General features: G+C 51.2%; 6 protein-coding genes across 6 annotated transcripts; 3 read left to right on the forward strand and 3 right to left on the reverse strand.

Annotated features, from left to right (window-relative positions):
• Positions 1 to 585: 585 nt before the first annotated feature.
• N0V96_002952 (uncharacterized protein) lies at positions 586 to 918 on the reverse strand (the record flags this gene model as incomplete). Its single annotated transcript, XM_065756684.1, has 2 exons — positions 586 to 834; positions 895 to 918. The coding sequence occupies 2 exons, from the start codon at positions 916 to 918 to the stop codon at positions 586 to 588; spliced, it is 273 nt and encodes a 90-aa protein (XP_065614451.1).
• Positions 919 to 9,636: 8,718 nt separating this feature from the next.
• N0V96_002953 (uncharacterized protein) lies at positions 9,637 to 11,761 on the forward strand (the record flags this gene model as incomplete). Its single annotated transcript, XM_065756685.1, has 5 exons — positions 9,637 to 9,901; positions 9,960 to 10,015; positions 10,069 to 10,975; positions 11,032 to 11,184; positions 11,232 to 11,761. The coding sequence occupies 5 exons, from the start codon at positions 9,637 to 9,639 to the stop codon at positions 11,759 to 11,761; spliced, it is 1,911 nt and encodes a 636-aa protein (XP_065614452.1).
• A 640-nt stretch (positions 11,762 to 12,401) lies between these two features.
• N0V96_002954 (uncharacterized protein) lies at positions 12,402 to 13,751 on the reverse strand (the record flags this gene model as incomplete). The annotated part of the gene is made up of 1 exon (XM_053189894.2): positions 12,402 to 13,751. One exon carries the CDS (start codon positions 13,749 to 13,751, stop codon positions 12,402 to 12,404), a length of 1,350 nt encoding a protein of 449 aa, XP_053052817.2.
• A 1,971-nt stretch (positions 13,752 to 15,722) lies between these two features.
• Positions 15,723 to 17,221, forward strand: N0V96_002955 (uncharacterized protein; the record flags this gene model as incomplete). Its single annotated transcript, XM_053189892.2, has 5 exons — positions 15,723 to 15,995; positions 16,047 to 16,152; positions 16,214 to 16,532; positions 16,589 to 16,718; positions 16,775 to 17,221. 5 exons carry the CDS (start codon positions 15,723 to 15,725, stop codon positions 17,219 to 17,221), a joined length of 1,275 nt encoding a protein of 424 aa, XP_053052815.2.
• Positions 17,222 to 17,943: 722 nt separating this feature from the next.
• N0V96_002956 (uncharacterized protein) lies at positions 17,944 to 18,516 on the forward strand (the record flags this gene model as incomplete). Its single annotated transcript, XM_065756686.1, has 1 exon — positions 17,944 to 18,516. The coding sequence occupies one exon, from the start codon at positions 17,944 to 17,946 to the stop codon at positions 18,514 to 18,516; it is 573 nt and encodes a 190-aa protein (XP_065614453.1).
• Positions 18,517 to 18,802: 286 nt separating this feature from the next.
• On the reverse strand, positions 18,803 to 19,942 carry N0V96_002957 (uncharacterized protein; the record flags this gene model as incomplete). The annotated part of the gene is made up of 1 exon (XM_065756687.1): positions 18,803 to 19,942. One exon carries the CDS (start codon positions 19,940 to 19,942, stop codon positions 18,803 to 18,805), a length of 1,140 nt encoding a protein of 379 aa, XP_065614454.1.
• Positions 19,943 to 21,056: the final 1,114 nt, after the last annotated feature.

The following is a 21,056-nucleotide window of genomic DNA, read 5'->3' on the forward strand; positions in this document are numbered from 1 at the left end:
AAGTATGCATGTTGGTTGTGACCACGCCATGTAATGCGATGTATGCGGGTTCTTTACCTAGAAAAGAGAGAAGACCGGTATCCTATCGGATTGAAGCGGAAGAGCAGGAACAGACCCTCTCCGGATGTCCTGGCGCGTATCGTATCAATTGCAAGCTGCAAGCATCGGCACGGAATATTCTGCTGTCTGCTGTTGAGAAGGGCTTTCTCGTGTCTGCTGTTGAGAAGGGCTTTCTCGTGTCGGCGGTCAAGATCACCACCTGCCTTCTTAGAACACAACCCTTGCTCCGCTTAGGTAGGTGGCTAGAACTTGTCTGGGGTTCACATTCAAACTTTGCTGGGAACGCTTCGTAGAAAGAGCAAGATTCACATTTATTTCGGGTACATGAACCGGGGCAACGGTACAACAACCAACCTCGGCAGCGTTCGCGAAATTAGCTGAATTTGTACTTCAGTGAGTATGTAGGCATTTCGTCTGAAAGTTCCTCCATCCAGTGGTCCTCAGATGCTTGGCTAAACTCTGCCCTAATTCAATGCGCGCTTGATCTTTACATTCCGAGAAGCTCAGTGCACCTTTAGTTGTAGCTCACGTGAACGTGATCCCTGAGAAAACCTGTGAGTATGCGTTTCTGGACTTTGATTGAGGCAGTAAAACCCACCAATGATTCGCAGTAAAGTCACCACGATCATCCATACTCCGCCAGCTGGACCAAGACTTGACTGAGTCTTGAGAAGGATTCCAGATCTTCTGGCCCCAAATAACATATTTGAGGTCGAGGGTTCCACGGTTGTTCATAACCCACTCAGCAATCTCCTTGCCAGAGATAGTGGGGACCTGTAGAGGGGTTAGCCACGATGTTGGGAGCAAGCAATAAACGCGGCGCGCTTGACTCACACCACCAGCATCAGAGCACATCATATCTGTCGCTTTGCCGCAGCAGTGATCCGAGTCGCCAGGGCATGTGCAGTCACGAGTACAGTAGATTTGTCTAACCCTCCCAGGAAATGCTGCGACAATCTTCTTTGCGCCGCTGACTGCAACCTGCTTACAGGCACCAACAGATGGCACGATTGGATCGTCGTAGACGCCGAATCCGGTGGCAGTGGAGGAGCAACATTTGAAGCCGCTTGGACCTGGGCACTGGTTGGAAGCAGATGTTCCTGCACAGTCGCTTGTCCAACGACAATTGCCCCCACTTCCGCAGGAAGCTTTGGTGCAGCACTTGATGTTGGAAGCATCGGCCGGACAAGCGCCGTCAACAGTTGTACCTCCGTTCGAGGAGCACGAACTTGTAGTTACGCAGACACCTGAGGGGAGTATCAGTCAAGAGTCTTTCATCGAGGCAAGGATGAAGTCATCATACCGGCTCTACCACCGGAACCATAGCAGGGCTCATTGAGCGCCGCCAGTGCGACCTGCACTGAAATGGAGGAGACGACAAGTGATTGGTATCTCATGATGAGTTCTGAAAGAAACAACTTTGGGAGACTATGTTGTAGAAGTGCGTTATTGCGTTGCGAATTCTATCCTGACTGTTACAGACCGTGGAGGCCTGGGTTTATATAGTTTGATATTGACTGTCTGCTTGCTTCTTACAGCAGCTTCTTGCCTTCCACGAGTTTACCCGAGCTTATGCGACACAGAACATCGGCAAGGCAACTATAGCTGAAAGTATGTGCACACCATTACAGCATCTCGAGCTGACCATAAAGCTTGGCACTCGTCACTGGGCCTTACATTTGATGGATTGAAAGCTGATGTAACGCTCGTGGCGTCGAGATGTGTCCATTTTTTGAAATTATCTCTGAACTGTTCGGTGGCGTGTAGTCCGGGGTTCACCTAAGCCATCAACGATTAGTTCCAAATGATCAACCATTCACACTGTCGTTTCCCTGCAGGGATGCAGCGGGATGACCCTACAGAGCTACGTTAGCGGCCGAAACTAAGGTCTCACTAGCGATGATGGGGCAGAAACGATGATAGGACCAAACACTAATATCTAAGTAAGATTTGTGCGAGGTCTAGGTGGATATGAGGGGCAAAGGCAGGATCTTGGACGTAAAAATAGGCTGGTCTTTATCAGGCCATACTCATCACAATCAGCACGGATACTGCTCCCTAAAGGCGATGGCAAATCTTGGGGACAGAACTCGGTCGAGTCTGCGGAAATAGCATGAGAACTGATTTGGCTTTTGCTTTCCTTGGAGTACGTTCTTGCTGGCACCTCGAGACAATTCAGACGCCACAGCACAATATACGCACATAAGAAACAAGCCTTAAATCCCTTGAAGATCCTGTAGATCTAGAGCCCTACAGAATGGCGTCATCTGTCACTTAGCTGTGGAAGCGAACTTGGCATTGTGAGACACTTTTATAAGACAACTTCTGAGATGGTCTCTTGATTCGTCTTGGGTCCTGCCGTACCTGTCCCGGCACTCATTGGAAGAAGCTATTCTAGCGGGTCAGACGGGGAGACAGATTCCCCGCTTCCTGTTGTCTATTTGCCAATGTGCAATAGGTACTGCCATGCTTGATTGAAGTCTTCAGCTGGGCACATAACAAGCGTAATTGTGACGTAAAGCAGAGCTATCTTCACCCCTTCTAGACAACGCTGCAAAAAGATGAAGACCCGGGGATGTTTCAGCTCCCCGGGCGTCAATACCCTCATTATTATTACTCCGCGGCTGAACGATGTTGTACGACGATCCGAGGCTGCTAAACTAAGCTTATCTGCATACCCCGCGCACAGCTGAACTTATCGTTACTTGTTTGGGAGAATAAGGTGGACTTTATCCCTCAAACGGCGTAGCGAGCCCTGCTGAGATGTAACGTTGACACAAGGGCTCGAAGGGGCAATCCAAGCTTACATGTTAGCTTAAGCTGATCGGGGTAGTGGCCTTATTGGCTTTATACCATCTGGCACTCTTCATCAAACGTACTTTTGAATGGTTGGTTCTGCGACCAATCTTTTACCTTCAACATAAACTGATTCCATCAAGATGCAATACCAGGCGAGATCAACCTTAGAGCACGGGCGCTAGGAGTGCAGCACCCATGCTACGTAAGTATGCTTGATGGAATTGCATTAAACAATCCAGCTAGGCAGATAAGGTAGACGTACAATCCGTTTTTTAGGCGCCTTAATACTTGACAAAATCGCGTTCGCAGTAGCACAAATATTGCCTGACAATATGCACTTGGTCATCGTTATCAGTTCCATTTGCAAGGGGTGTGTGATCTAAGTATGCTGTTTGTTTCCTGGTTTAGCTTCACGACGCCAACTGTGTAGATACGAGTGTCTACTTCCGTCAATTTGAGCAAGGATCATATGGAAAGCACTCTGCCATTGGCCAATGCCGCCAGCGCTGCAAGATGGTGAGGTCTAGGACACGCAAGTTGCAGCCTGGGCTATTAGATCTTCCTATTATGAGATGAGGCAGCGGATAACGCGTCAGTGTCTGCACATCCAACATTGACGCAGGCATTCGTACACGCGTGTCCAACCTTGTCTTGAAAAATCCATATACATTGCAGCATTTACAATTCTCACCCTTTGCAGCGCCTCTAAGGTATTTAGCGAAGCCAATTATCTTCACTAGAGTATGAACCAAATCATCGATACAATTACCTCGCCGTGATAAAATTCATCTCATCGCTTCTGAGCTTGATCATGTCCTGCCCAGGTATAATAGGCGATGGGTCTTTCGGACCACGAGTCGATCACCAATGTCGCTCGTTTGACTTCACTTTGCTCTTCGAGGACGTGTTCTTCGCATGTTTACCGTCTACTCTTCTGCTCCTCCTTGCGCCAGCGCCTCTCATTAGTATGCATCGCCGACGCATTGTTTTGACTCTCCGGTCCAAGCTATCTTATGCCAAATTGGTAGGTCTGACTCCGAGAGACGATCCACGTTAAACAATAGCATTTTTGAATCCAATTCGAATGTAGCTAATGACCTCCAAGACAACGTTGACCGCATTGTTTGCCTTTCAGGCCACCTTTCTTGCTCTACGGATACATTACCCCTCATTCAATACGACGGCATCAATCTCCGCCGATGTCCTAGCCATGGCTTCAACGATCGCAGTCTTTGCTCTCTCTGCCTTAACCCACAGAAGGTCCCAAAGGCCATCTACGCTTGTTGTTCTATATCTCTCCGTATACAGTATTCTGGGTGTTGCACGACTTCGGACTCTGTGGCTCCTCAGCAATCGACTCGCTGTATCGACTGTTTTTACTTGCATCGTCTTCCTTACTCTCGTGGCTCTGGTCTTAGAATCCCTTGCAGTGACGAAGAAACAGGTCGAATCAGAGCCTTTGTACAAGAGCGAGTACGCAACGCCAGAACAAAGCAGCGGCTTCTGGTCGAGGACTTGCTTTTGGTGGTTGGCAAGGACGTTCCATTTGGGGCATACCAAAGTTATATCTTTGAGTGATCTTCCAGGTCTTGACCCAAGTATCCAAAGCAATAGGTTGCACACCGAGCTCACCGCTTCGTGGGACAAGTGTAAGCGTTTCTCAGCAAAGTATTGAATTAGAGGGACTCATTTCTCACCTCAATTGCCTTGTAGATGATCGTCAACACCGCTACAGTCTCCTGCGGGCCAGTCTTCGAAGCTACCTCATCCCTTTCCTGTCACCCATACTTCCACGGCTATGTCTTACCGTTTTTACATTCGCGCAGCCATTTCTTATCAACACAACCGTTGCCTACATAGCCGAAAGTAACCCCGACGCTAACTACGGCAGAGGACTGATTGGTGCATGGGTTTTAGTCTATCTGGGAATTGCGGTGAGCACCTCAGTCTATCAATACCACAACTTCCGTTTTGCCACCAGACTACGCGGAGGTCTGATTGCTCTTCTCTACCGGCACGCTGTTTATACTAGAGCGGCTGATATGGAAGAGATTACTGCGGTCACCATCATGGGGACAGACGTGGAGCGAATATTTGGAGCCATGTCCATGTTCCATTCAGTCTGGGTATCGCTTCTCGACATTGCTATCTCCAGCTGGTTGCTTGGACGGCGGCTATCACTGGCCTGCTTGGCCCCTATTCTTCTAGTTTTAGGTATGTGAAAGGTACTGATCCTTCTTTCCATCCCCTTCGCTTACCGAGCATGGGAAGTCTTCATAGCAGCGACGTCCAGGATCTCAGTGGCCACCAAAACAGCTCAGATGCGCTGGATTGAGAGGATTCAAGAGCGTCTACGTATAACTACGACCATACTTGGCGACATGAAGGCTGTCAAAATGCTTGGTCTTGGTCGAGTCATGACAAATGTGCTCCAGAAGCTAAGAGTCAAAGAGGTAGAAACCTCGAAGTCATTCAGAAAGCTTCTTGTCACCACTTTGTTGCTGTGTAAGTGATTCAGTTCTAGAAAGGACACAGAATATTTTACGAGTGCTGACCATCACGCACAACTAGCACTCACTCCAATCAATCTGGCTCCTATTGTAACTTTTTCTGTTTATGTCATCGTGTCTGTCTTTTGGAAGCACGCCACATTATTACCAGCACAAGCCTTTACGTCCATTGCCTTAATTGCACTCCTCACGACACCGGTCGTTGAGTTTATTCAACTACTTCCACTAGTGGTGCAATCGCTTGGTTGCTTCAGCCGTATACAAGACTTCTGCAACTATACTCGCGAATCTGGACCGAGCAACGAGTCGACCGACGTCCTCCATCCGTCAGAGCATTCACAAGAAACAGCATTTGGGCTGGAGTCACTCGCGATAAGTAATCCCCCTCTTTTGAAGCAAAAGCACATTGCTTCCTGGGAAAGTCAGAGCTTTGGATGGGGAAAAGGCCAAATAGTTTTGCACGATATCACCGTCGAAGTGCCCCGAGGCATGCTGACTGTTGTAGTCGGCCCAGTTGGAAGCGGCAAATCAAGTTTCCTGAGCGCAATACTAGGCGAGCTGAAGTCTAGATCGTCGACAGAAGCCACGGAGCAAGCAGAAGGTACGGGTAAATGCGCTATGGCTTATTGCTCCCAGTCGCCCTGGCTCGAGAATGGAACGCTACGACAAAACATACTCGGTGTTTCCATCCTAGAGCGGAAGTGGTACGATAGCGTCATCTCTGCTTGTGGACTCGAAGCCGACTTGAAGGTACTCGAGAGTGGTGACCTGACTGTCATTGGCAGCAACGGTGTCAATCTTAGCGGGGGACAGAAACAGCGCGTTGTAAGTAGCCAGCCCTTGTCCTGTTCTATCTGTGATCTGACCTCCGAGAACTGACGTGCAATTATTCACCTCTAGGCACTTGCACGAGCTGTATATTCAAGATGCAAAGTAGTCATTCTTGACGACGTGTTTAGTGGCATGGACGCTCATACCTCTCGCCACGTTACGAATCGCCTCTTGGGATCCAATGGTCTTTTCCGGCAACACCACATCACAGCTGTGATTGCAACACACAATCGTAAGCTTCAGATATCTAGATTCCCCGTGTGGGGTGCACAATGCTGACGTGATTCTCGACCCAGGTAACATCATGCAATTTGCAGATAATATGATTGCGATGGACAGCGGCAGAATCCGAGAAGCCGGCAGCCGTGAGATTCTGGCGAATCAGAAAGGATACGTGAGTGAGCTGGGACTCGAGTACACTTCTGCCGGTGCAATTGAGGAGCCTGGGGCGGACGGAAACTCTAAGCCCCTCGAGGAGGTAGAAGGCAAAGCATTGAACACGCAGGCTCAAGCCTCCCAGGAAGATACCGACGCGCGGCGAAAGAATGGGGAGAAGGCAGTCTACTTATACTACTTGCGAAATGCCGGTCGGAAGGCTGTAGTCATGTACACTGTCTCCGTTGTGGCTTGGATCTTCTTTTCCGAATTTGCAAGTAAGCATTGGTTGACCAACTTTCTGAAGTGACAGAGAAGCTGATACATCCGTTGCCAGCCGTTTGGATCAAGTGGTGGTCTGACTCTAACACGGCTGCGCCTAATACGAGTGTTGGATACTACCTGGGCATCTATGTCATCATCGGGATCTTGGGTACGGTCGGCGCATCTCTGGCCGCATGGTTTGCCTTCCTCGATGTAGTGCCCAACACAGCTCTTGGTCTGCACAGCGATCTTCTTCAAACAGTCTTTTCGTAAGTCTCCGTGGGTTTGTTTGGAGGCAAGACTGCTCAGGCTGACGAAGTTCATCAACACAGAGCATCTTTGAGGTTGTTATCTAAGACGGATAGCGGCGAGCTTCTCAACAGGTAGGTCCCGCTCAAGTTCCGCGACACTGTTGACGAGACACTCACTTACCAATCCATGTAATAGATTCAGCGAAGACATGCAGCTGGTCGATATGGGCCTACCTGCGACCATGGTGAATTATACATCGAGTCAGTACCCCGCAACCGAGTGGATGACTTTAGCCACTAAATTCTTCACCAGCCGCTATCTCGGTTCTCGCAAAAGTCGTCATCCTTGCCGTTTTCTCTCAGTATCTTGGTATAGCCCTGCCCTTTCTCGCCACCGTGCTCTATTTCCTGCAAAGATTTTATCTCCAAACATCACGCCAGATACGACTTCTGGGAGTTGAGGCCAAGGCCCCTTTATACACACACTTCTCCGAGTCTGTGGACGGTGGCGCAACCATACGCGCTTTCGGGTGGCAGACCCAGTACCAGGAGCGCAACTACGGCCACATTGACACATTTCAACGACCAAACTACATCCAGAATTGTATACAAGCATGGCTGACCTTCGTTCTGAACCTTCTTGTGGCTGCACTAGCAGTGATCTTGGTGTCTACAGTGGTGACTTGGCATGACAAGTTCAGCGCAAGCAGCGTTGGTGTAAGCCTGATTATGGTCATTGGCTTCAGTGAAGTTTTGGCTCGTCTCATTCAGACTTGGACCAAACTTGAGTCCAGCGTCGGAGCGGTAGCTCGTGTCAGACGCTTTGTGTTGGAGACAGAAATTGAGACAAGCAGCGGGAAGGCTTCGCTACTGCCCGAGTGGCCTCAGTCTGGGGCTCTATCCTTCTCTCAAGTTTCTGCATCGTATAGGTAAGTCTTTTATGTCTGTGCCCTTACGAGTCACTCCCCTTTCCAAAATTCTGACCTGGCATGTAGCCCTGGAGATGAAATGGTGCTTAAAGGCGTTACTCTTACCATTGAAGCTGGTCATCACGTTGCGATTTGTGGCCGGTCGGGCAGCGGCAAGACGTCCCTTGTTCTCAGTCTACTGCAGATGATGCATGTGAAGGGAGGCAGCATCAAGCTAGATGGCATAGATATTGCGACAGTGATGCAAGATGATTTTCGCTCTCGAATAAATGTGGTCTCTCAAGACCCGTTTCTGGTGCCTGGAACTATTCGTTTCAATATCGACCCGTTCGGCGTCGTCTCGAATGACGGAGAGATTTTCCAAGCTTTGGAAAGAGTTGGGCTTTGGGACATCGTCTCGAGACAGGGTGGATTGGATAAGGATATGAATCCTGTTGCGTGGTCAGCAGGACAGAAGCAGCTTTTTTGCCTGGCTAGAGCCATGGTGCGGAAGTCCAAGGTCTTGATCCTGGATGAGGCCATGAGCAGGTAAGTTCTTTCGCGGAAGAATTGCATGAAACGTTAGAGCCTCGCTAACATACTACAGCGTTGATATTGCAACAGAATCCGTGATGCAGAATATAGTTGACACTGAGTTTGCGGGCTGCACGGTGTTGGCGGTGATGCATCGACTTGGGCATGTGGGTCAATACGACAAAGTCGCTTTGCTCGGAGATGGAGAGGTTCTGGAATTTGGTGAACCACGAGAACTGATACCAGGGAACACCAAGTTTGCTGAACTGTACAGATTGAGTGGTAACTGATTTGAGTGGCAAAAGAGATGGTTGTGTTTAGATTGATAGGGCACTGGGGAGCTATTACATAGCTCATCTAGTCGTCTTTTGAATCTTTTGCTTGATGAAGTTGTTAACTGCCACAGAGGTGAAAGTGCATGTGTAATTTGACGCCGCCTTATCCATGATACTCCTCTCCCTACATCACCATCTTTAACATGCTGATCCAGTGTAAGCTTATCCAATTCATGGAGTTATTCAGATATCGTAAGACATTCATTCTCACATTCATCAAATTAGAGGAAGGCGCTGGCAAAATTCACTGCAAGAATTAGAACCAGCACCTACCTTAGGTGCTGCCCCCTGCTCTGGTGGGGTAGGTACCTTAGTGGTTATAATTAGCAGCAACCTTATCGTTATCAGATGGAGTCTGTGCTCAAAATAGACGTACCGGTACATAGCAGGGCCCACTATGGCGCAGCTGGTGCATCACGTGCCGTTAACCTGCCATTGGTAATTGTCTCTTTTGGTTGGTTCCTGCGTCCTCGTCGCTACTGCACCAATCAATCGCGGTCCCAATTCACTGCCCCTGCCCCGCCCCCGCCCCCGCAGTCCTCAGCTCACCGCACCGTACCTTACGGACGACGGGTCGACGGACGGCACGGCGCCTCGCCTTCACCCCAAAACCTAACTTTACCTTACCTCACTCACACTATCCTTAGCTCCAGCTCACGAGCAACGCTCGCTTGCGTTGCAATTTTACATCAACCTTCCGACCCGTTCCGACTACATTGCTATTCCTAGACCACTTCTACTTCCCTCCTTCTTCCCCAACGTCTCCACCATGCCAAAGAACACCCCAGCGCCTGATGAGCCCGTCGTCACCTTCAGCTCAGGCTCCAACGCACCGGTTGCCCTGCGTCTTCTCCACCTCAACGATGTTTATCACTTAGAACCTGCGAGCGCTGAGCCGGTGGGCGGTGTTGCTCGCTTCATCACTGCCGTCAACGAGTACCGAAGCCACGAACGCTACCAGGGCCAGCCCGAGCTAGTGACTCTATTTTCGGGTGATGTCTTCAACCCTAGTCTCGAAAGTTCCGTCACAAAAGGTACAGCTCATCTCCATCACGTGCCACTTGTCTGTCACTTGTACTGAATATGCCCCAGGCGAGCACATGGTCCCAGTGCTCAACAAGATCGGCGTTGACTGCACTTGCGTTGGTGTAAGTGGGCCTTATACCTTGCTGCTGCTTTCTCGAACTAACATGCTTCACAGAACCATGACTTTGACTTTGGAGTCAAGCAATTTGAGCACTTGACCGCCAAGTGCAACTTTCCCTGGCTTCTCGCCAATGTCCTTGACCCGGCTCTGGGCAAGAATGTACCTCTCGGACATGCCAAGCACACGCACATGATCACATCATCCAATGGAATCAAGATTGGTCTCCTCGGTCTCGGCGAAAGAGAATGGCTAGAGACGATCAATAGCTTGCCGCCAAACATCATCTACAAGTCGGCCAGCGAGACAGCCAAGGAATTGGTACCGCAGCTCCGGGCCCAGGGTGCCGACATCATCATCTGTCTCAGTCATCAGCGTGAGCCAAACGACAACAAGCTTGCTGAGAAGACCGAAGGTCTCATTGACATAATCCTGGGCGGGCACGACCATTACTACGCTCATAGCTTCGTCAATGGCACGCACGTGCTCCGATCCGGCTCCGACTTTAAACAGCTCAGTTACATCGAGGTTCGAAAAAAGGAGGATGGTTCAGGAAAGTGGGACTTTGACATTCTACAGCGCGACATCGTTTCCTCCATCGCGGAAGATCAGGAGACACTAAAGCTTACTGAAGACCTTACCTCCAAGCTGAAACACAGCCTGGCCAAGTCTGTAGGCTGGACAGCCTCACCGTTGGATGCGAGGTTCAGCACCGTCCGGATGAAGGAGAGCAACATGGGAAATTTCGTTTGCGACGTCATGAGACATTACCACAACGCCGATTGTGCCCTGATGGCAGCCGGCACAATCCGTGGCGACCAGATTTATCCTCCCGGCGCGATCAGGGTCAGGGATATCACCAACTGCTTTCCCTTTGAGGATCCCGTCATCTTTATCAGAGTCACTGGCCAGCAGCTCTGGGATGCCTTGGAAAATGGCGTATCCCAGTACCCAGCACAAGAAGGTGAGCTCCATATAGCTTACTACTCTCGAAGACCTTGGAAAGTGCTGACCCATCAGGCCGATTCCCGCAAGTATCCAACATCGAGTACACCTTCGACCCCAGCAAGCCGGCGGGCTCCCGTATTGTAGCAGCGACTCTCGGGGGCGGCCCGATAGAACCGGAAAAGAAGTACACACTCGCAACGCGAGGGTATATGGGCAGAGGAAAAGGTAATGCCAGAGCCCCCTGGAACCGAATCATCAGCTGACCGTAGTAGATGGATTTACCAGCCTACTCGTCGAGCCCGAGGGCGGAACCGCCGAGGAGATTGTCTGCGAAGAGAACGGCATTCTCATCTCCGCCATGTTGCGCCAGTACTTTATGAGCCTTCGCACAGTTGGTCAATGGAAGAACCTCAGCGAACACTGGGTCAAGGTCGCCGAGAAGTGTCACAGTCCAGTCGAGCCCCGGAAGATGTGGGAGACGCCGGCGGAGACGGGCACCTCTGACCCTAAGCCAAAAGTCGAGTCAAAGTCGTGGGCCGAGTGGATGGTCAAGAGACATGCCCTGAACATCAAGCCTCCCAAGGATGACTCCGACGAAGAGGTTGACTCTGAGGATGAAGTGGATAGTGTCGCTCAGATTGACATGGAGATGCTCATTATGCGTAAGTTCTTCGCTAGATGGGCAAGCAAGGCGGGAGTCAAAGCTGAGGTATGTGACCCTCTGCATGAGGGGGAGTTCACGGTCGACTGGACCCGTGTCATTGCACCTGTTCTAGAGGGACGCATCAAGATGATCAGTTAGACGATTACAAAAGTTCACAAAAATAGACTAAAGGGCATTCATTGGGATTCAAACGGGAATTTGTGAATTCTCAGCAATGAAGCCCGTCTCCTCCATGTGCTGCGAGAGACCGCGGTGGTAAGTCTATCGGTACGTATTTTTGAACGGCTGTCCACTCCGTCTCATGGTTCCCCACCACTTCCGTCCCGTTCCGTGATTTTTCAAAACGACCTGACAACTCCCACTCAACTCCATCCCGTCTCCCTTACCTTTCGGACGAACATCCCTTCGAACCTAAATCACTTGATCATCCGATTCTTACATGACATAGTCCTGTTTACTACTCTGATCATTTACTTGCTCTCCAATCTTGCCCCTTAACAGCCAGCTCACAGTCTGCATCGCCACACCAAGCGCCTTGGCTGGTGCGTTCTCCCGCCAGTCATGTCTCCCTTTCACAATAAGATTTCTGATTCATGCCAAGTCTTGAATTTCTCTCATTCCAGGGCTACTAGCGGTCATTCTTTCATATCCTCATGTCGGTCAAAAAACTTTAGATCACATCCCTGTTCCCTACTGGCGTACACTAAACCCGTCCAGTCTCCCCATCTACGGTCTTGGCTGCATTGCACCTCAAAACAACTATCAATCAGAAACATCTCTAAACCCATGTCGAAGCCGGCTGCTGCGCCATGGGCAAAGTCTTCTTGGACCCCAACGCCTGGCCCACGACAATCATCCGCATGACGCACTCGGCGCTCTCGCGCGTCAGAACCTCCGCGTCCAGGATGGCCTCGTCCAGCGTGGATGGTCGCTGCAGGATACACGTGTACGCATCGATCCCGACGTCGTAGTTGACCCGCGCTCCTGGCCCTATGGTTCCCGCGATGGCGATGACAGGCAAGCCGTGCTTCTTCGCGCGCACGCCAATCTCTGCGGGAATCTTGCCCCGCGGAGTCTGGTCGTCGATGCCCCCTTCGGCCGTGAGCACCAGGTCACAGTCGGTGAACAGGCCGTCGAAATCGACATACTCCGCCACCACCTCATATCTTGGCCGGAGCTTGGCGCCGACCAGCCGCAAACCGGTGCCCAGTCCTCCAGATGCCCCTCCGCCGGGTGAGAGGCCCACGTTGTCGTCGCAGAGAAACCGGCCGGCCACGACGGCGAGAACTTCCATGGCTGCTGAAAGCCGTTCTGTCTGCAACGCGCTGGCGCCCTTTTGCGCACCAAAGACTCTGGCGACGCCGTCGGGGCCAGAAAGCTCGTTGTTCCAGTTGACGGCAACCTCGATGGTGACGTCCCTGACGCGCTTGTCGATGCCGCCAAGATCAATGTTTCTCAAACGCAGAAGGGACTCGCCACCGGCAGCAATGGGTAGCGAGTGTCCATCCTCGTCAATAAGTCGAGCGCCAAGCGCCTGTAGCATTCCCGCGCCGCCATCGCAGGTGCCCGAATCACCGCATCCGATGACAATCCGCTTCGCGCCAGCGCTCAAAGCAGCGGCTAGGAGTTCGCCGACTCCAAATGTTGTGGTGAGGCCCGGGTCTCGAAGCTGAGGAGGCACGAGACTCAGGCCAGCGGCCGCTGCCATTTCGATGACGGCAGTCTTTGGCGTATCGGGGTTGTTGCTTCCCAGGATACCGAAGAAGGATGCAATCGGGATGCCAACGGGGCCCGTGACGGTGACTGGATGAAGCGTGCCGCCAGTCGCCGATACAAGGGCACGAGTGAAACCCTCGCCTCCGTCGACAAGGGGAACTTTGCGGACGACCGCCTCTGGCATCACAGCCAGAATTCCGGCTTCGATGCAGTCGGCAGCAACGTCTGGCTGTAAGCTTCCCTTGAATCCCGAAGGGCAAACAAGAACTCTCATGCCCTCGGGAACAGGAAGGGAACCCATATCGTCTTGATGGGTGATGTTTTGGGCGGCGGACTCGGTAAGATCAATGGGAGATGGTGATGACTCTCTGTGATCAGGTGTTACCGCAATGTTGTTAGGGGAAGAGCTCATTGGTTTGAAATCAAGCGAATGATGATAGCGAGTGAAGTAGCTGTGGGAAGCGAATGTGAGTGACGTAAATGAATATGTGAACTGACGGTGATGTGAATCTGGTCAAAAGCATTTCTTAGACACCACAACCCGCCCTCTTTATATCATTTTGATGATGATCTTCAGCGCCTTGAGCAAGACGAAACGCACACAACTGATAATAGCTCAGACTGACTTACCCCCGGGCATCATCTCTCTGATCTCAAGCTTGAACATACCCAACATCAGGTAGTCTAACTTGGAACTACAAACGTCCAGCTGCCGAGCCGTGGCGATGAATTGCTCCGCCGGTGCATATTCTCGCAAACGGGCATGCGATCGTGTGATCTCTGCATACCCAAGGCCAGGGACCATGATGGCTTCTCTCAGCCCTGCACGTGTCCTTTGCCTCGATGGGCTGTCGAATGCAACCAACTTGCACGAGACGGCTCGAAACAAGGTAAGACTAGGAGCTGTCAACGGCTTCCATGGCGTAGTAAGTCGTCTACGGAGGTTACATCATGGCACAGCCTCTGAAAGCGGCAGAGCAGAGTGCCACCGATTAATGATGTGCTCTCAAGATCCAACTGGCTGGTATGCGTGGTATCATGATGTCTGATTCCTAGACGTGATGCCGGGCGTAGTGAGCACGCGACCAGATTGGTGGTCCCAGATCTCGTATCTCAACCGACGACGGACCCCGAAACATCCATCCAAGGTTTTCCGTCTTAAAACATAGTCTTCCAATCATCTACGGCCGTACCTGAGCTATAAATAAGAATTGCACTTATTTTCAAGGTTATCCCAGGGCTCATAGCGTCGCTTGGGCGGAGTCTAGAAAAATGTTACTCCAAAGACGCACTCATCAGCCACAGTTGACGTAGCAGTCCAAGAACCCACTCCCACCCCGCCGATCGACCGCCAAGAAAGCTTCGGCTGTCATTCTCACCTAGGGTCTGGTTCAAAGATACACTCTGACAGTGCTAGTCTTACTTGTTGCGTTACTTGGCAAGATGACTTTGGGCGAATGAAACTAGGGATGTGAGTGCTCTTGAGCCCGGCTGGTGTTGCCGCTTACAGGAAGGCTGGTTTTCCTCAGCCCGAAGACATCACGCCAGGACCGAGGCGATGCCATCATGAGTGCATGAGGCGGTGCTCTTCTCCTTGTCGTCTTGGTGCTAGAATACTGACCTCCCTCAGGTTTTTTCACGAGATACTCTTGTTTCTTCAGTCTTGAGGAAACTCATATAATGTGCTAGATGAAGGCTTATAACTTCATACAGTATCTAGACACACTCGAGAATCATCACCAACATTCGTTCGTCACTCACTTTAAACATTCGCTTCAACAAATTTCCAACTCTCGCTCTTGCATTTTTGTTTTCGTTTCTGTCATGTCCGATTCGAAACCACATGCCTATTACTTCGTCCCACGGAAGCCGGTATTGGCAGACTCCCGAACCGGGATTCAGTCTTCATAGGACTTTGACTCGATCTCGATCTAGCTTATGGCGAGGATGGAGTCCAGGATTGCCTTCTTTTACAGAATATGAGAGAACAGCATACAAATTTCCCTGGCTTCAAAATCCAGTGGAGGAATCTGGTAGCAGACATCCTGGGATTATCCTAGAGACGTCTGCTAATGACGATCGTTCACACTTGCTTTCTCATGACGACACGCAGGCTGGACCCTCTGCAGAGATTCCTCTCGAGGAGAAGCCTGCACAGGGCATCAGACCTGATGATCCTGAAGATCCAGAGCTGGTATGTAGTAACTAAACCTTATCTATAGTATACACTCCACCGACTCTATAGCGGAAGCTAATTATCCTTCAGGTAACGTGGTCTGGGCCCGACGATCCAATGAACCCAAAGAATTGGGCCAGGCACAAGAAATGGACGGCAACCATCTTGGTCTCGTGTTTCACATTCATATCGCCAGTCTCCTCAACCATGTTAGCCCCAGCACTGGACACCCTCGCCGACGACTTTGACGTCGAGTCCGATATTGAAACATATCTCCTCATGTCCATCTTTCTGTTAGCATACGCCGTGGGGCCTTTCGTTCTTGCTCCGTTGTCTGAGATGTATGGTCGCGTCGTCGTGCTTCAGTCCGCCAATATGTTTTACTTAATCTTCAACACCGTCTGCGGCTTTTCGGCATCAAAGGAACAGATGTTGGCTTTCAGATTTCTCAGTGGACTTGGTGGAAGCGCTCCTCAAGCTGTCAGTTTCTAGCCTATCCTATGTGATAAATATTGCTAACGTGATTCTCAGCTTGGTGGTGGCGTCTTGAGCGATTGCTGGAGAGCCGAAGAAAGGGGCACGGCGACTGCCATCTACAGTCTTGCTCCTTTTCTCGGACCCGCTGTCGGGCCTATTGGTTAGTATTACTACCTGGATTTTGAGTACTTCTAGGGGAAAACTTTTATTGACTCTTACAGCTGCCGGATACCTAACGCAATACCTTTCATGGCGCTGGATCTTCTGGACTGTCTCCATCGCTGATGCAGTCGTCCAGATTCTCGCATTTCTCTTTCTCTCTGAGACGTACGCCCCGAAGATCTTGGCAGTCAAAGCCAAAATGCTGCGCAAGAAGACGGGTAACGCGAACCTGCGTACCGAGTTTGATCATCCAGACAGGACTTTCGGACAGACATTGCGGAAGAATCTTGTCAGACCATTCAGGATGCTCTTTACTCAGCCAGCACTGCAGATCACCGCGGTGTACAGGGCGTACCTGTATGGTCTTATGTATCTTGTGTAAGGCTCCCATTCCCTCAGTATGGTGCTATGCATGAAAGCTAACTTATCACAAGCCTCGCTTCGTTCCCTTATGTTTGGAGCGAGCAATACGACATGGAGCCTGGACCGGCCAGTTTGAACTACATCTCACTCGGCGTTGGCTTCGTGATTGGACTGCAGATATCTGGACCCCTTATTGATAAGGTAAGCTGAAGCCATACTCACAGTAACTTCCGGTATCATTAGCTCAAACATGATAGGTCTACCGCAAACTCAAAGCACAAAACAATGACACGGGACGTCCAGAATTCAGAATCCCTCTCATGTTCCCCACAGCAATCATCACCCCTGTCGGTCTCCTCCTATACGGAATCGCAGCGCACTTTGAAGTCCACTGGATCGTTCCAAACATCGGAGCGGCGATCTTGGCCGCTGGTCTCATCCTCTCGTTTCAGTGCGTACAGACCTATGTCATCGACTCGTATGAGAGGTATGCGGCCAGCGCAGCAGGGGCGGCGGCCTTTGTGCGGACGATGGCTGGTTTCAGTTTCCCGTTATTTGCGCCGAGATTGTACGATGTGTTGGGTATTGCCTGGGGCAATGTGCTGCTTGCTGGCATTGTCTTTGTCATGGGATTGATTGTGCCGTTTGTGATGTGGAGATGGGGCGCTTGGCTTAGAAGCAAGAGCCAGTACTGCGCTGGTTGAGGAGATCTCATTCATAAAATGCGTGCTAAGTCTGACAAAGTGTTGAAATCGAGCTGCGGTATAAGGAATGATTTACGATAGATAGCTAGAATTCTGACCACTCACTTTTAGGGATTCATAACAGGAAAGCATCATAGAGCTGAGATAGAATAATCGGAACTGCGCTAGCAGAGTCGCCTAGAACGTAAGGCCGGGTGAAGAACATCCCAGTAAAGGCTTTTACTGAATTATGAAGGGAAAGAAAGACGTTATCTGTAATGCCGAAGTTTTGATCCCATGAGTTTAAGGACTATCAACTTCTGTAACGGGCTGATAGTCACGGTTCCGTCACCATCCTAGCTACTCTCATTGAGTTCCGAAACCGCCCTTGTCTTCAAACTAAAGGCTCGTCATCTACCAACTGAAGTCTCAAGACGTTTTATGACTACATTAAGGCTAAAGGAGTCATTGTCATACTGATTCAACACTAGGCAGTCAATCAAGGAAACGACTCTTTCCAAGCAGGCAAGCAGCATGGCTAAGCAGGAAATGGAATATCAGGATTGGTCTTTCTGGGAGGCACTTAAGTCCCACGAAATTCCACTTCTTCCTTTCATCCTCGCCCACTTCACTCCCAACAAGCGGTTAAACGCGCCCGACTCTCATCGGAAATTGTACTTCGACATTCACTCTACACGCTATTAATCGACATTCATCTCAGTTTAACTATCAATATGCCCCACATGGACATTCTTGATTGTTCCCGCAGCGATCTGCTGTCGTGGATAGACCTTCGAGCGCAAATCCCATGTCCCAAGATCATGGTCGGCGCCGCCATTGTACGCCGGGGACCCTCCGGAACCGAGACTCTGATCCTCAAGAACAGCCCCGGTCGTGGTAATCACAACCTCCACGAGATTCCCGGAGGCGAGATGAAGGATACCGACCATACCACTCGAGATGCCATCATCCGGACAGTTGCCGAGTCAGTCTCTCTTCAGGTAATTGATGTCTGGAATTGCCTTCAACCAATCCTCGACATCCAGGAAGAGACGGTGGAGAATGCGTCAGCCAAAGAGAAGAAATCCGCACAGAATGATGCCGCAGGCCAGACTGCCCAGACTGCCGAGCCTGTCGTGATCAGGCGTCCGGTGATCCACTTCAATTTTGTTGTCATTACCAAGGGAGATGGAGTTGGCTTCCGAGTCAATGAAGACAAGCATGAGATGGGGATTTGGGTTGATGCTGAGAAGAGCGCTGACATCGACATGAAAGATGCTATGAGGAAGGTTGTCAAGACAGCAGTCAGGCTTTAGGCACATGCAATCACCATCGGACTGTAATCAGGTCGTTGTCGCATGTGGTCGCCTGCCTTGGGCCAACCAGAATTACATTAGAGAACAGTATAGGAATCACGAACTTTGGTCAAATTGCAATTGCATATTTCGACTGCATTAAGGGTATATGTCCAATGATTAAAAGTTTCCGTGTGCTTACACACTACTAAGCCATGCAACGACGTTTCGCAACTCGGGATATCAAAGCTGAAGCAAACCCATTACCAATCTTCCATCATCCATCATTCTATCCTACTAGGGCTCCTCAAATTGACGCCCTGGCAATGTTCTTGCCCTGGACCAGACCAGGACCCTTCTCAGTGAAGAAGGTCTTGGCCTTGGCGGCGCTGACGATGAAGCCAGGCAGCTTCATCGTGTTGAACTGACCCGTGGCCTTCTTCTTGCCGATCGTCACAAATACCTGGGGCTTAAGCGTGAGCTTGAGGTCCTTAACCTTGGTCTCGTTGCCGGTGAGGACGGCATCGAGGTTGTCGGCGAGGTGCAGCGCCTGGCCCTCGGCGCGCATGAGCTGCTTCGCCTCGAGATTGCCGATATCGCCGACGCCCCAGACGTTGGTGAGGCCCTCGACGCGGAGGTCGTGCTTCAGCTTCAGGCTGCCCTTGTCATCGAGGAGGTGCTCCGGGATGAAGGAAGAGTTGGGCCGGACGCCGAAGAGGGGCAGGTAGAGATCCGCGGTAAGGGTCTCGCCGTTGGACAGCTTGATGGACTTGAGGGCGCCAGAGGTGTTGGCTTCGGTGACGCGGGCGTTGGTGACGAGCTTGACCTTGAGCTGCTGGAGGTTCTTGGCGGCGATCTTGCCGAGCTGGGGCAGGAGGCCAGGGAGGGGCGCGTCGCCCTCGACGATGAGAGTGATTTGCTTAGTAGAGCCGTAGGCGTGGCCGAGCTCGCCGGCGGTCTCGACGCCTGTGGTGCCGGCGCCGGAGATGATGATGGAGTTTGCGACCTTGACCTCGGACTGGAGGTTGTGCCATGCGGTGAGGGTCTCTTCGTGGGTGCCGATGGTCTTGAAGGGGACGCCGCTGGCGAGTGAAGAGCCGGTAGCGATGATGAGCTGGGCGTATTCGAGAGACTTTAGACCCTCGTTGGTCTCAATCTGCACGGTGTTGGATGTGGCGTCAAAGGTGGTGGCCTTGCCGAGGACGAACTCGAAGGCATCCTGGGGGTACTTCTCGAAGCCGGGCTTGATTTGGTTGAAGAGAGTGTCGTCGGAGAACTCGCCGGGAATAAGACCGCGCACGGCGGCGCAGTTCCAGTACAGGTGGGTCGAGGGGGAGACGAGGATGACCTTGAGATCCTTGACCTTGGGCTGGGTGTACTTGAGCAGCTTATGGGCGACGCCGAGGCCTGCGTAGCCTGCGCCCAGAATCACGACCTGCTTGACCATTTTGTGAGGGTGTTTTGTTTGTCTTGGCAGTAACTGATGAGAAACACGAGATGGTGTTGAGGAAAGTTGTGTTGGCGGTGATGAAAGTGAGATTATGTTCCCCAATCAAGGGAGAAAGTAAGCAAGGTCGTCGGTATTTGGGGGCCGGAGGTTGAGATGTGACGGTACGGGACTGCCGTGGGGGAGTGCGGTAGTGGACACCTTTGAAAGAGCACCCAACGAGGCACAGTTGCTTGGACAAAGAGATCTACAGTGAGAGAGCAGAATTCGCAGGGTCTCGAAGGAGGGTGGGAGCGAGCAGGAGGATAATGAATGATTTTTATTGACACAAAGGCAGAGGATTCGGGGACTTTTTAGCTGGCGCCCTGGGCTTCGGTCGAATCCTTCCCATCCCATCCCATCCCATCCCCAAAGATGCGAGGTACCACACGCTTGCACGCACGGCGGCATAGTCGCACTGCGGCCCGGTCTTTTCTCTGTGTGCCTGTACCTCTCGCGCTGGACGGGACCAGTTGAGAGCCAATCCAATGTTTCAGACGAAGCGGCGCTCGGATTATTCAGCTTTGAGCTTGCGTGTGACAAGCGAAATTGGACTTGGTAAAGCTTAGTATGCTGCTCTTTTCTTCTTGCACTTGGGTTTTGGGATCAGACACATGGAGCGGGTTAGCTGCTGTGGTATCCGTACCTAGAGTGAGATGCTGGTGTACATGAGAAAGACGTAGGAACAAGCTGTACGGCAGATGTACTCCGTGCCGTCAGACAATGTCCGGAGCTTGCCCAGGGCTCCAACATGAACCAACCAACATAGTGAAGGTAGGGATCTGGTGCGGCAGGGGTCCGAAAGGCCAGGCCGAGTCAAGGCAACGGCGCGGCGGGTGCCATGGCATTAGTCAGAGGTAGCGCGCGCTCTCGAGGAAAACGGGGACAGAAGATGCTTTTTTCTTGTAATCATATGCTTTTTGCTACATTGACTGCGGAGAAGTGGCTGTCTACGGGCACTTTGGCTCTTTGTTGCTGTACTGTGCCACTCGGGATGCCGCGCGCCGGAAGCAAAGGTTGCGACCCAATGAATAGCCTTCACCAATCGTTGATTCCCAACAGTCGCATCGGGTCT

This window comes from Colletotrichum fioriniae (genome assembly GCF_027942845.1).
Source record: "Colletotrichum fioriniae strain IMI 355084 chromosome Unknown scaffold_3, whole genome shotgun sequence".
Lineage (NCBI taxonomy): Eukaryota > Fungi > Ascomycota > Sordariomycetes > Glomerellales > Glomerellaceae > Colletotrichum > Colletotrichum fioriniae.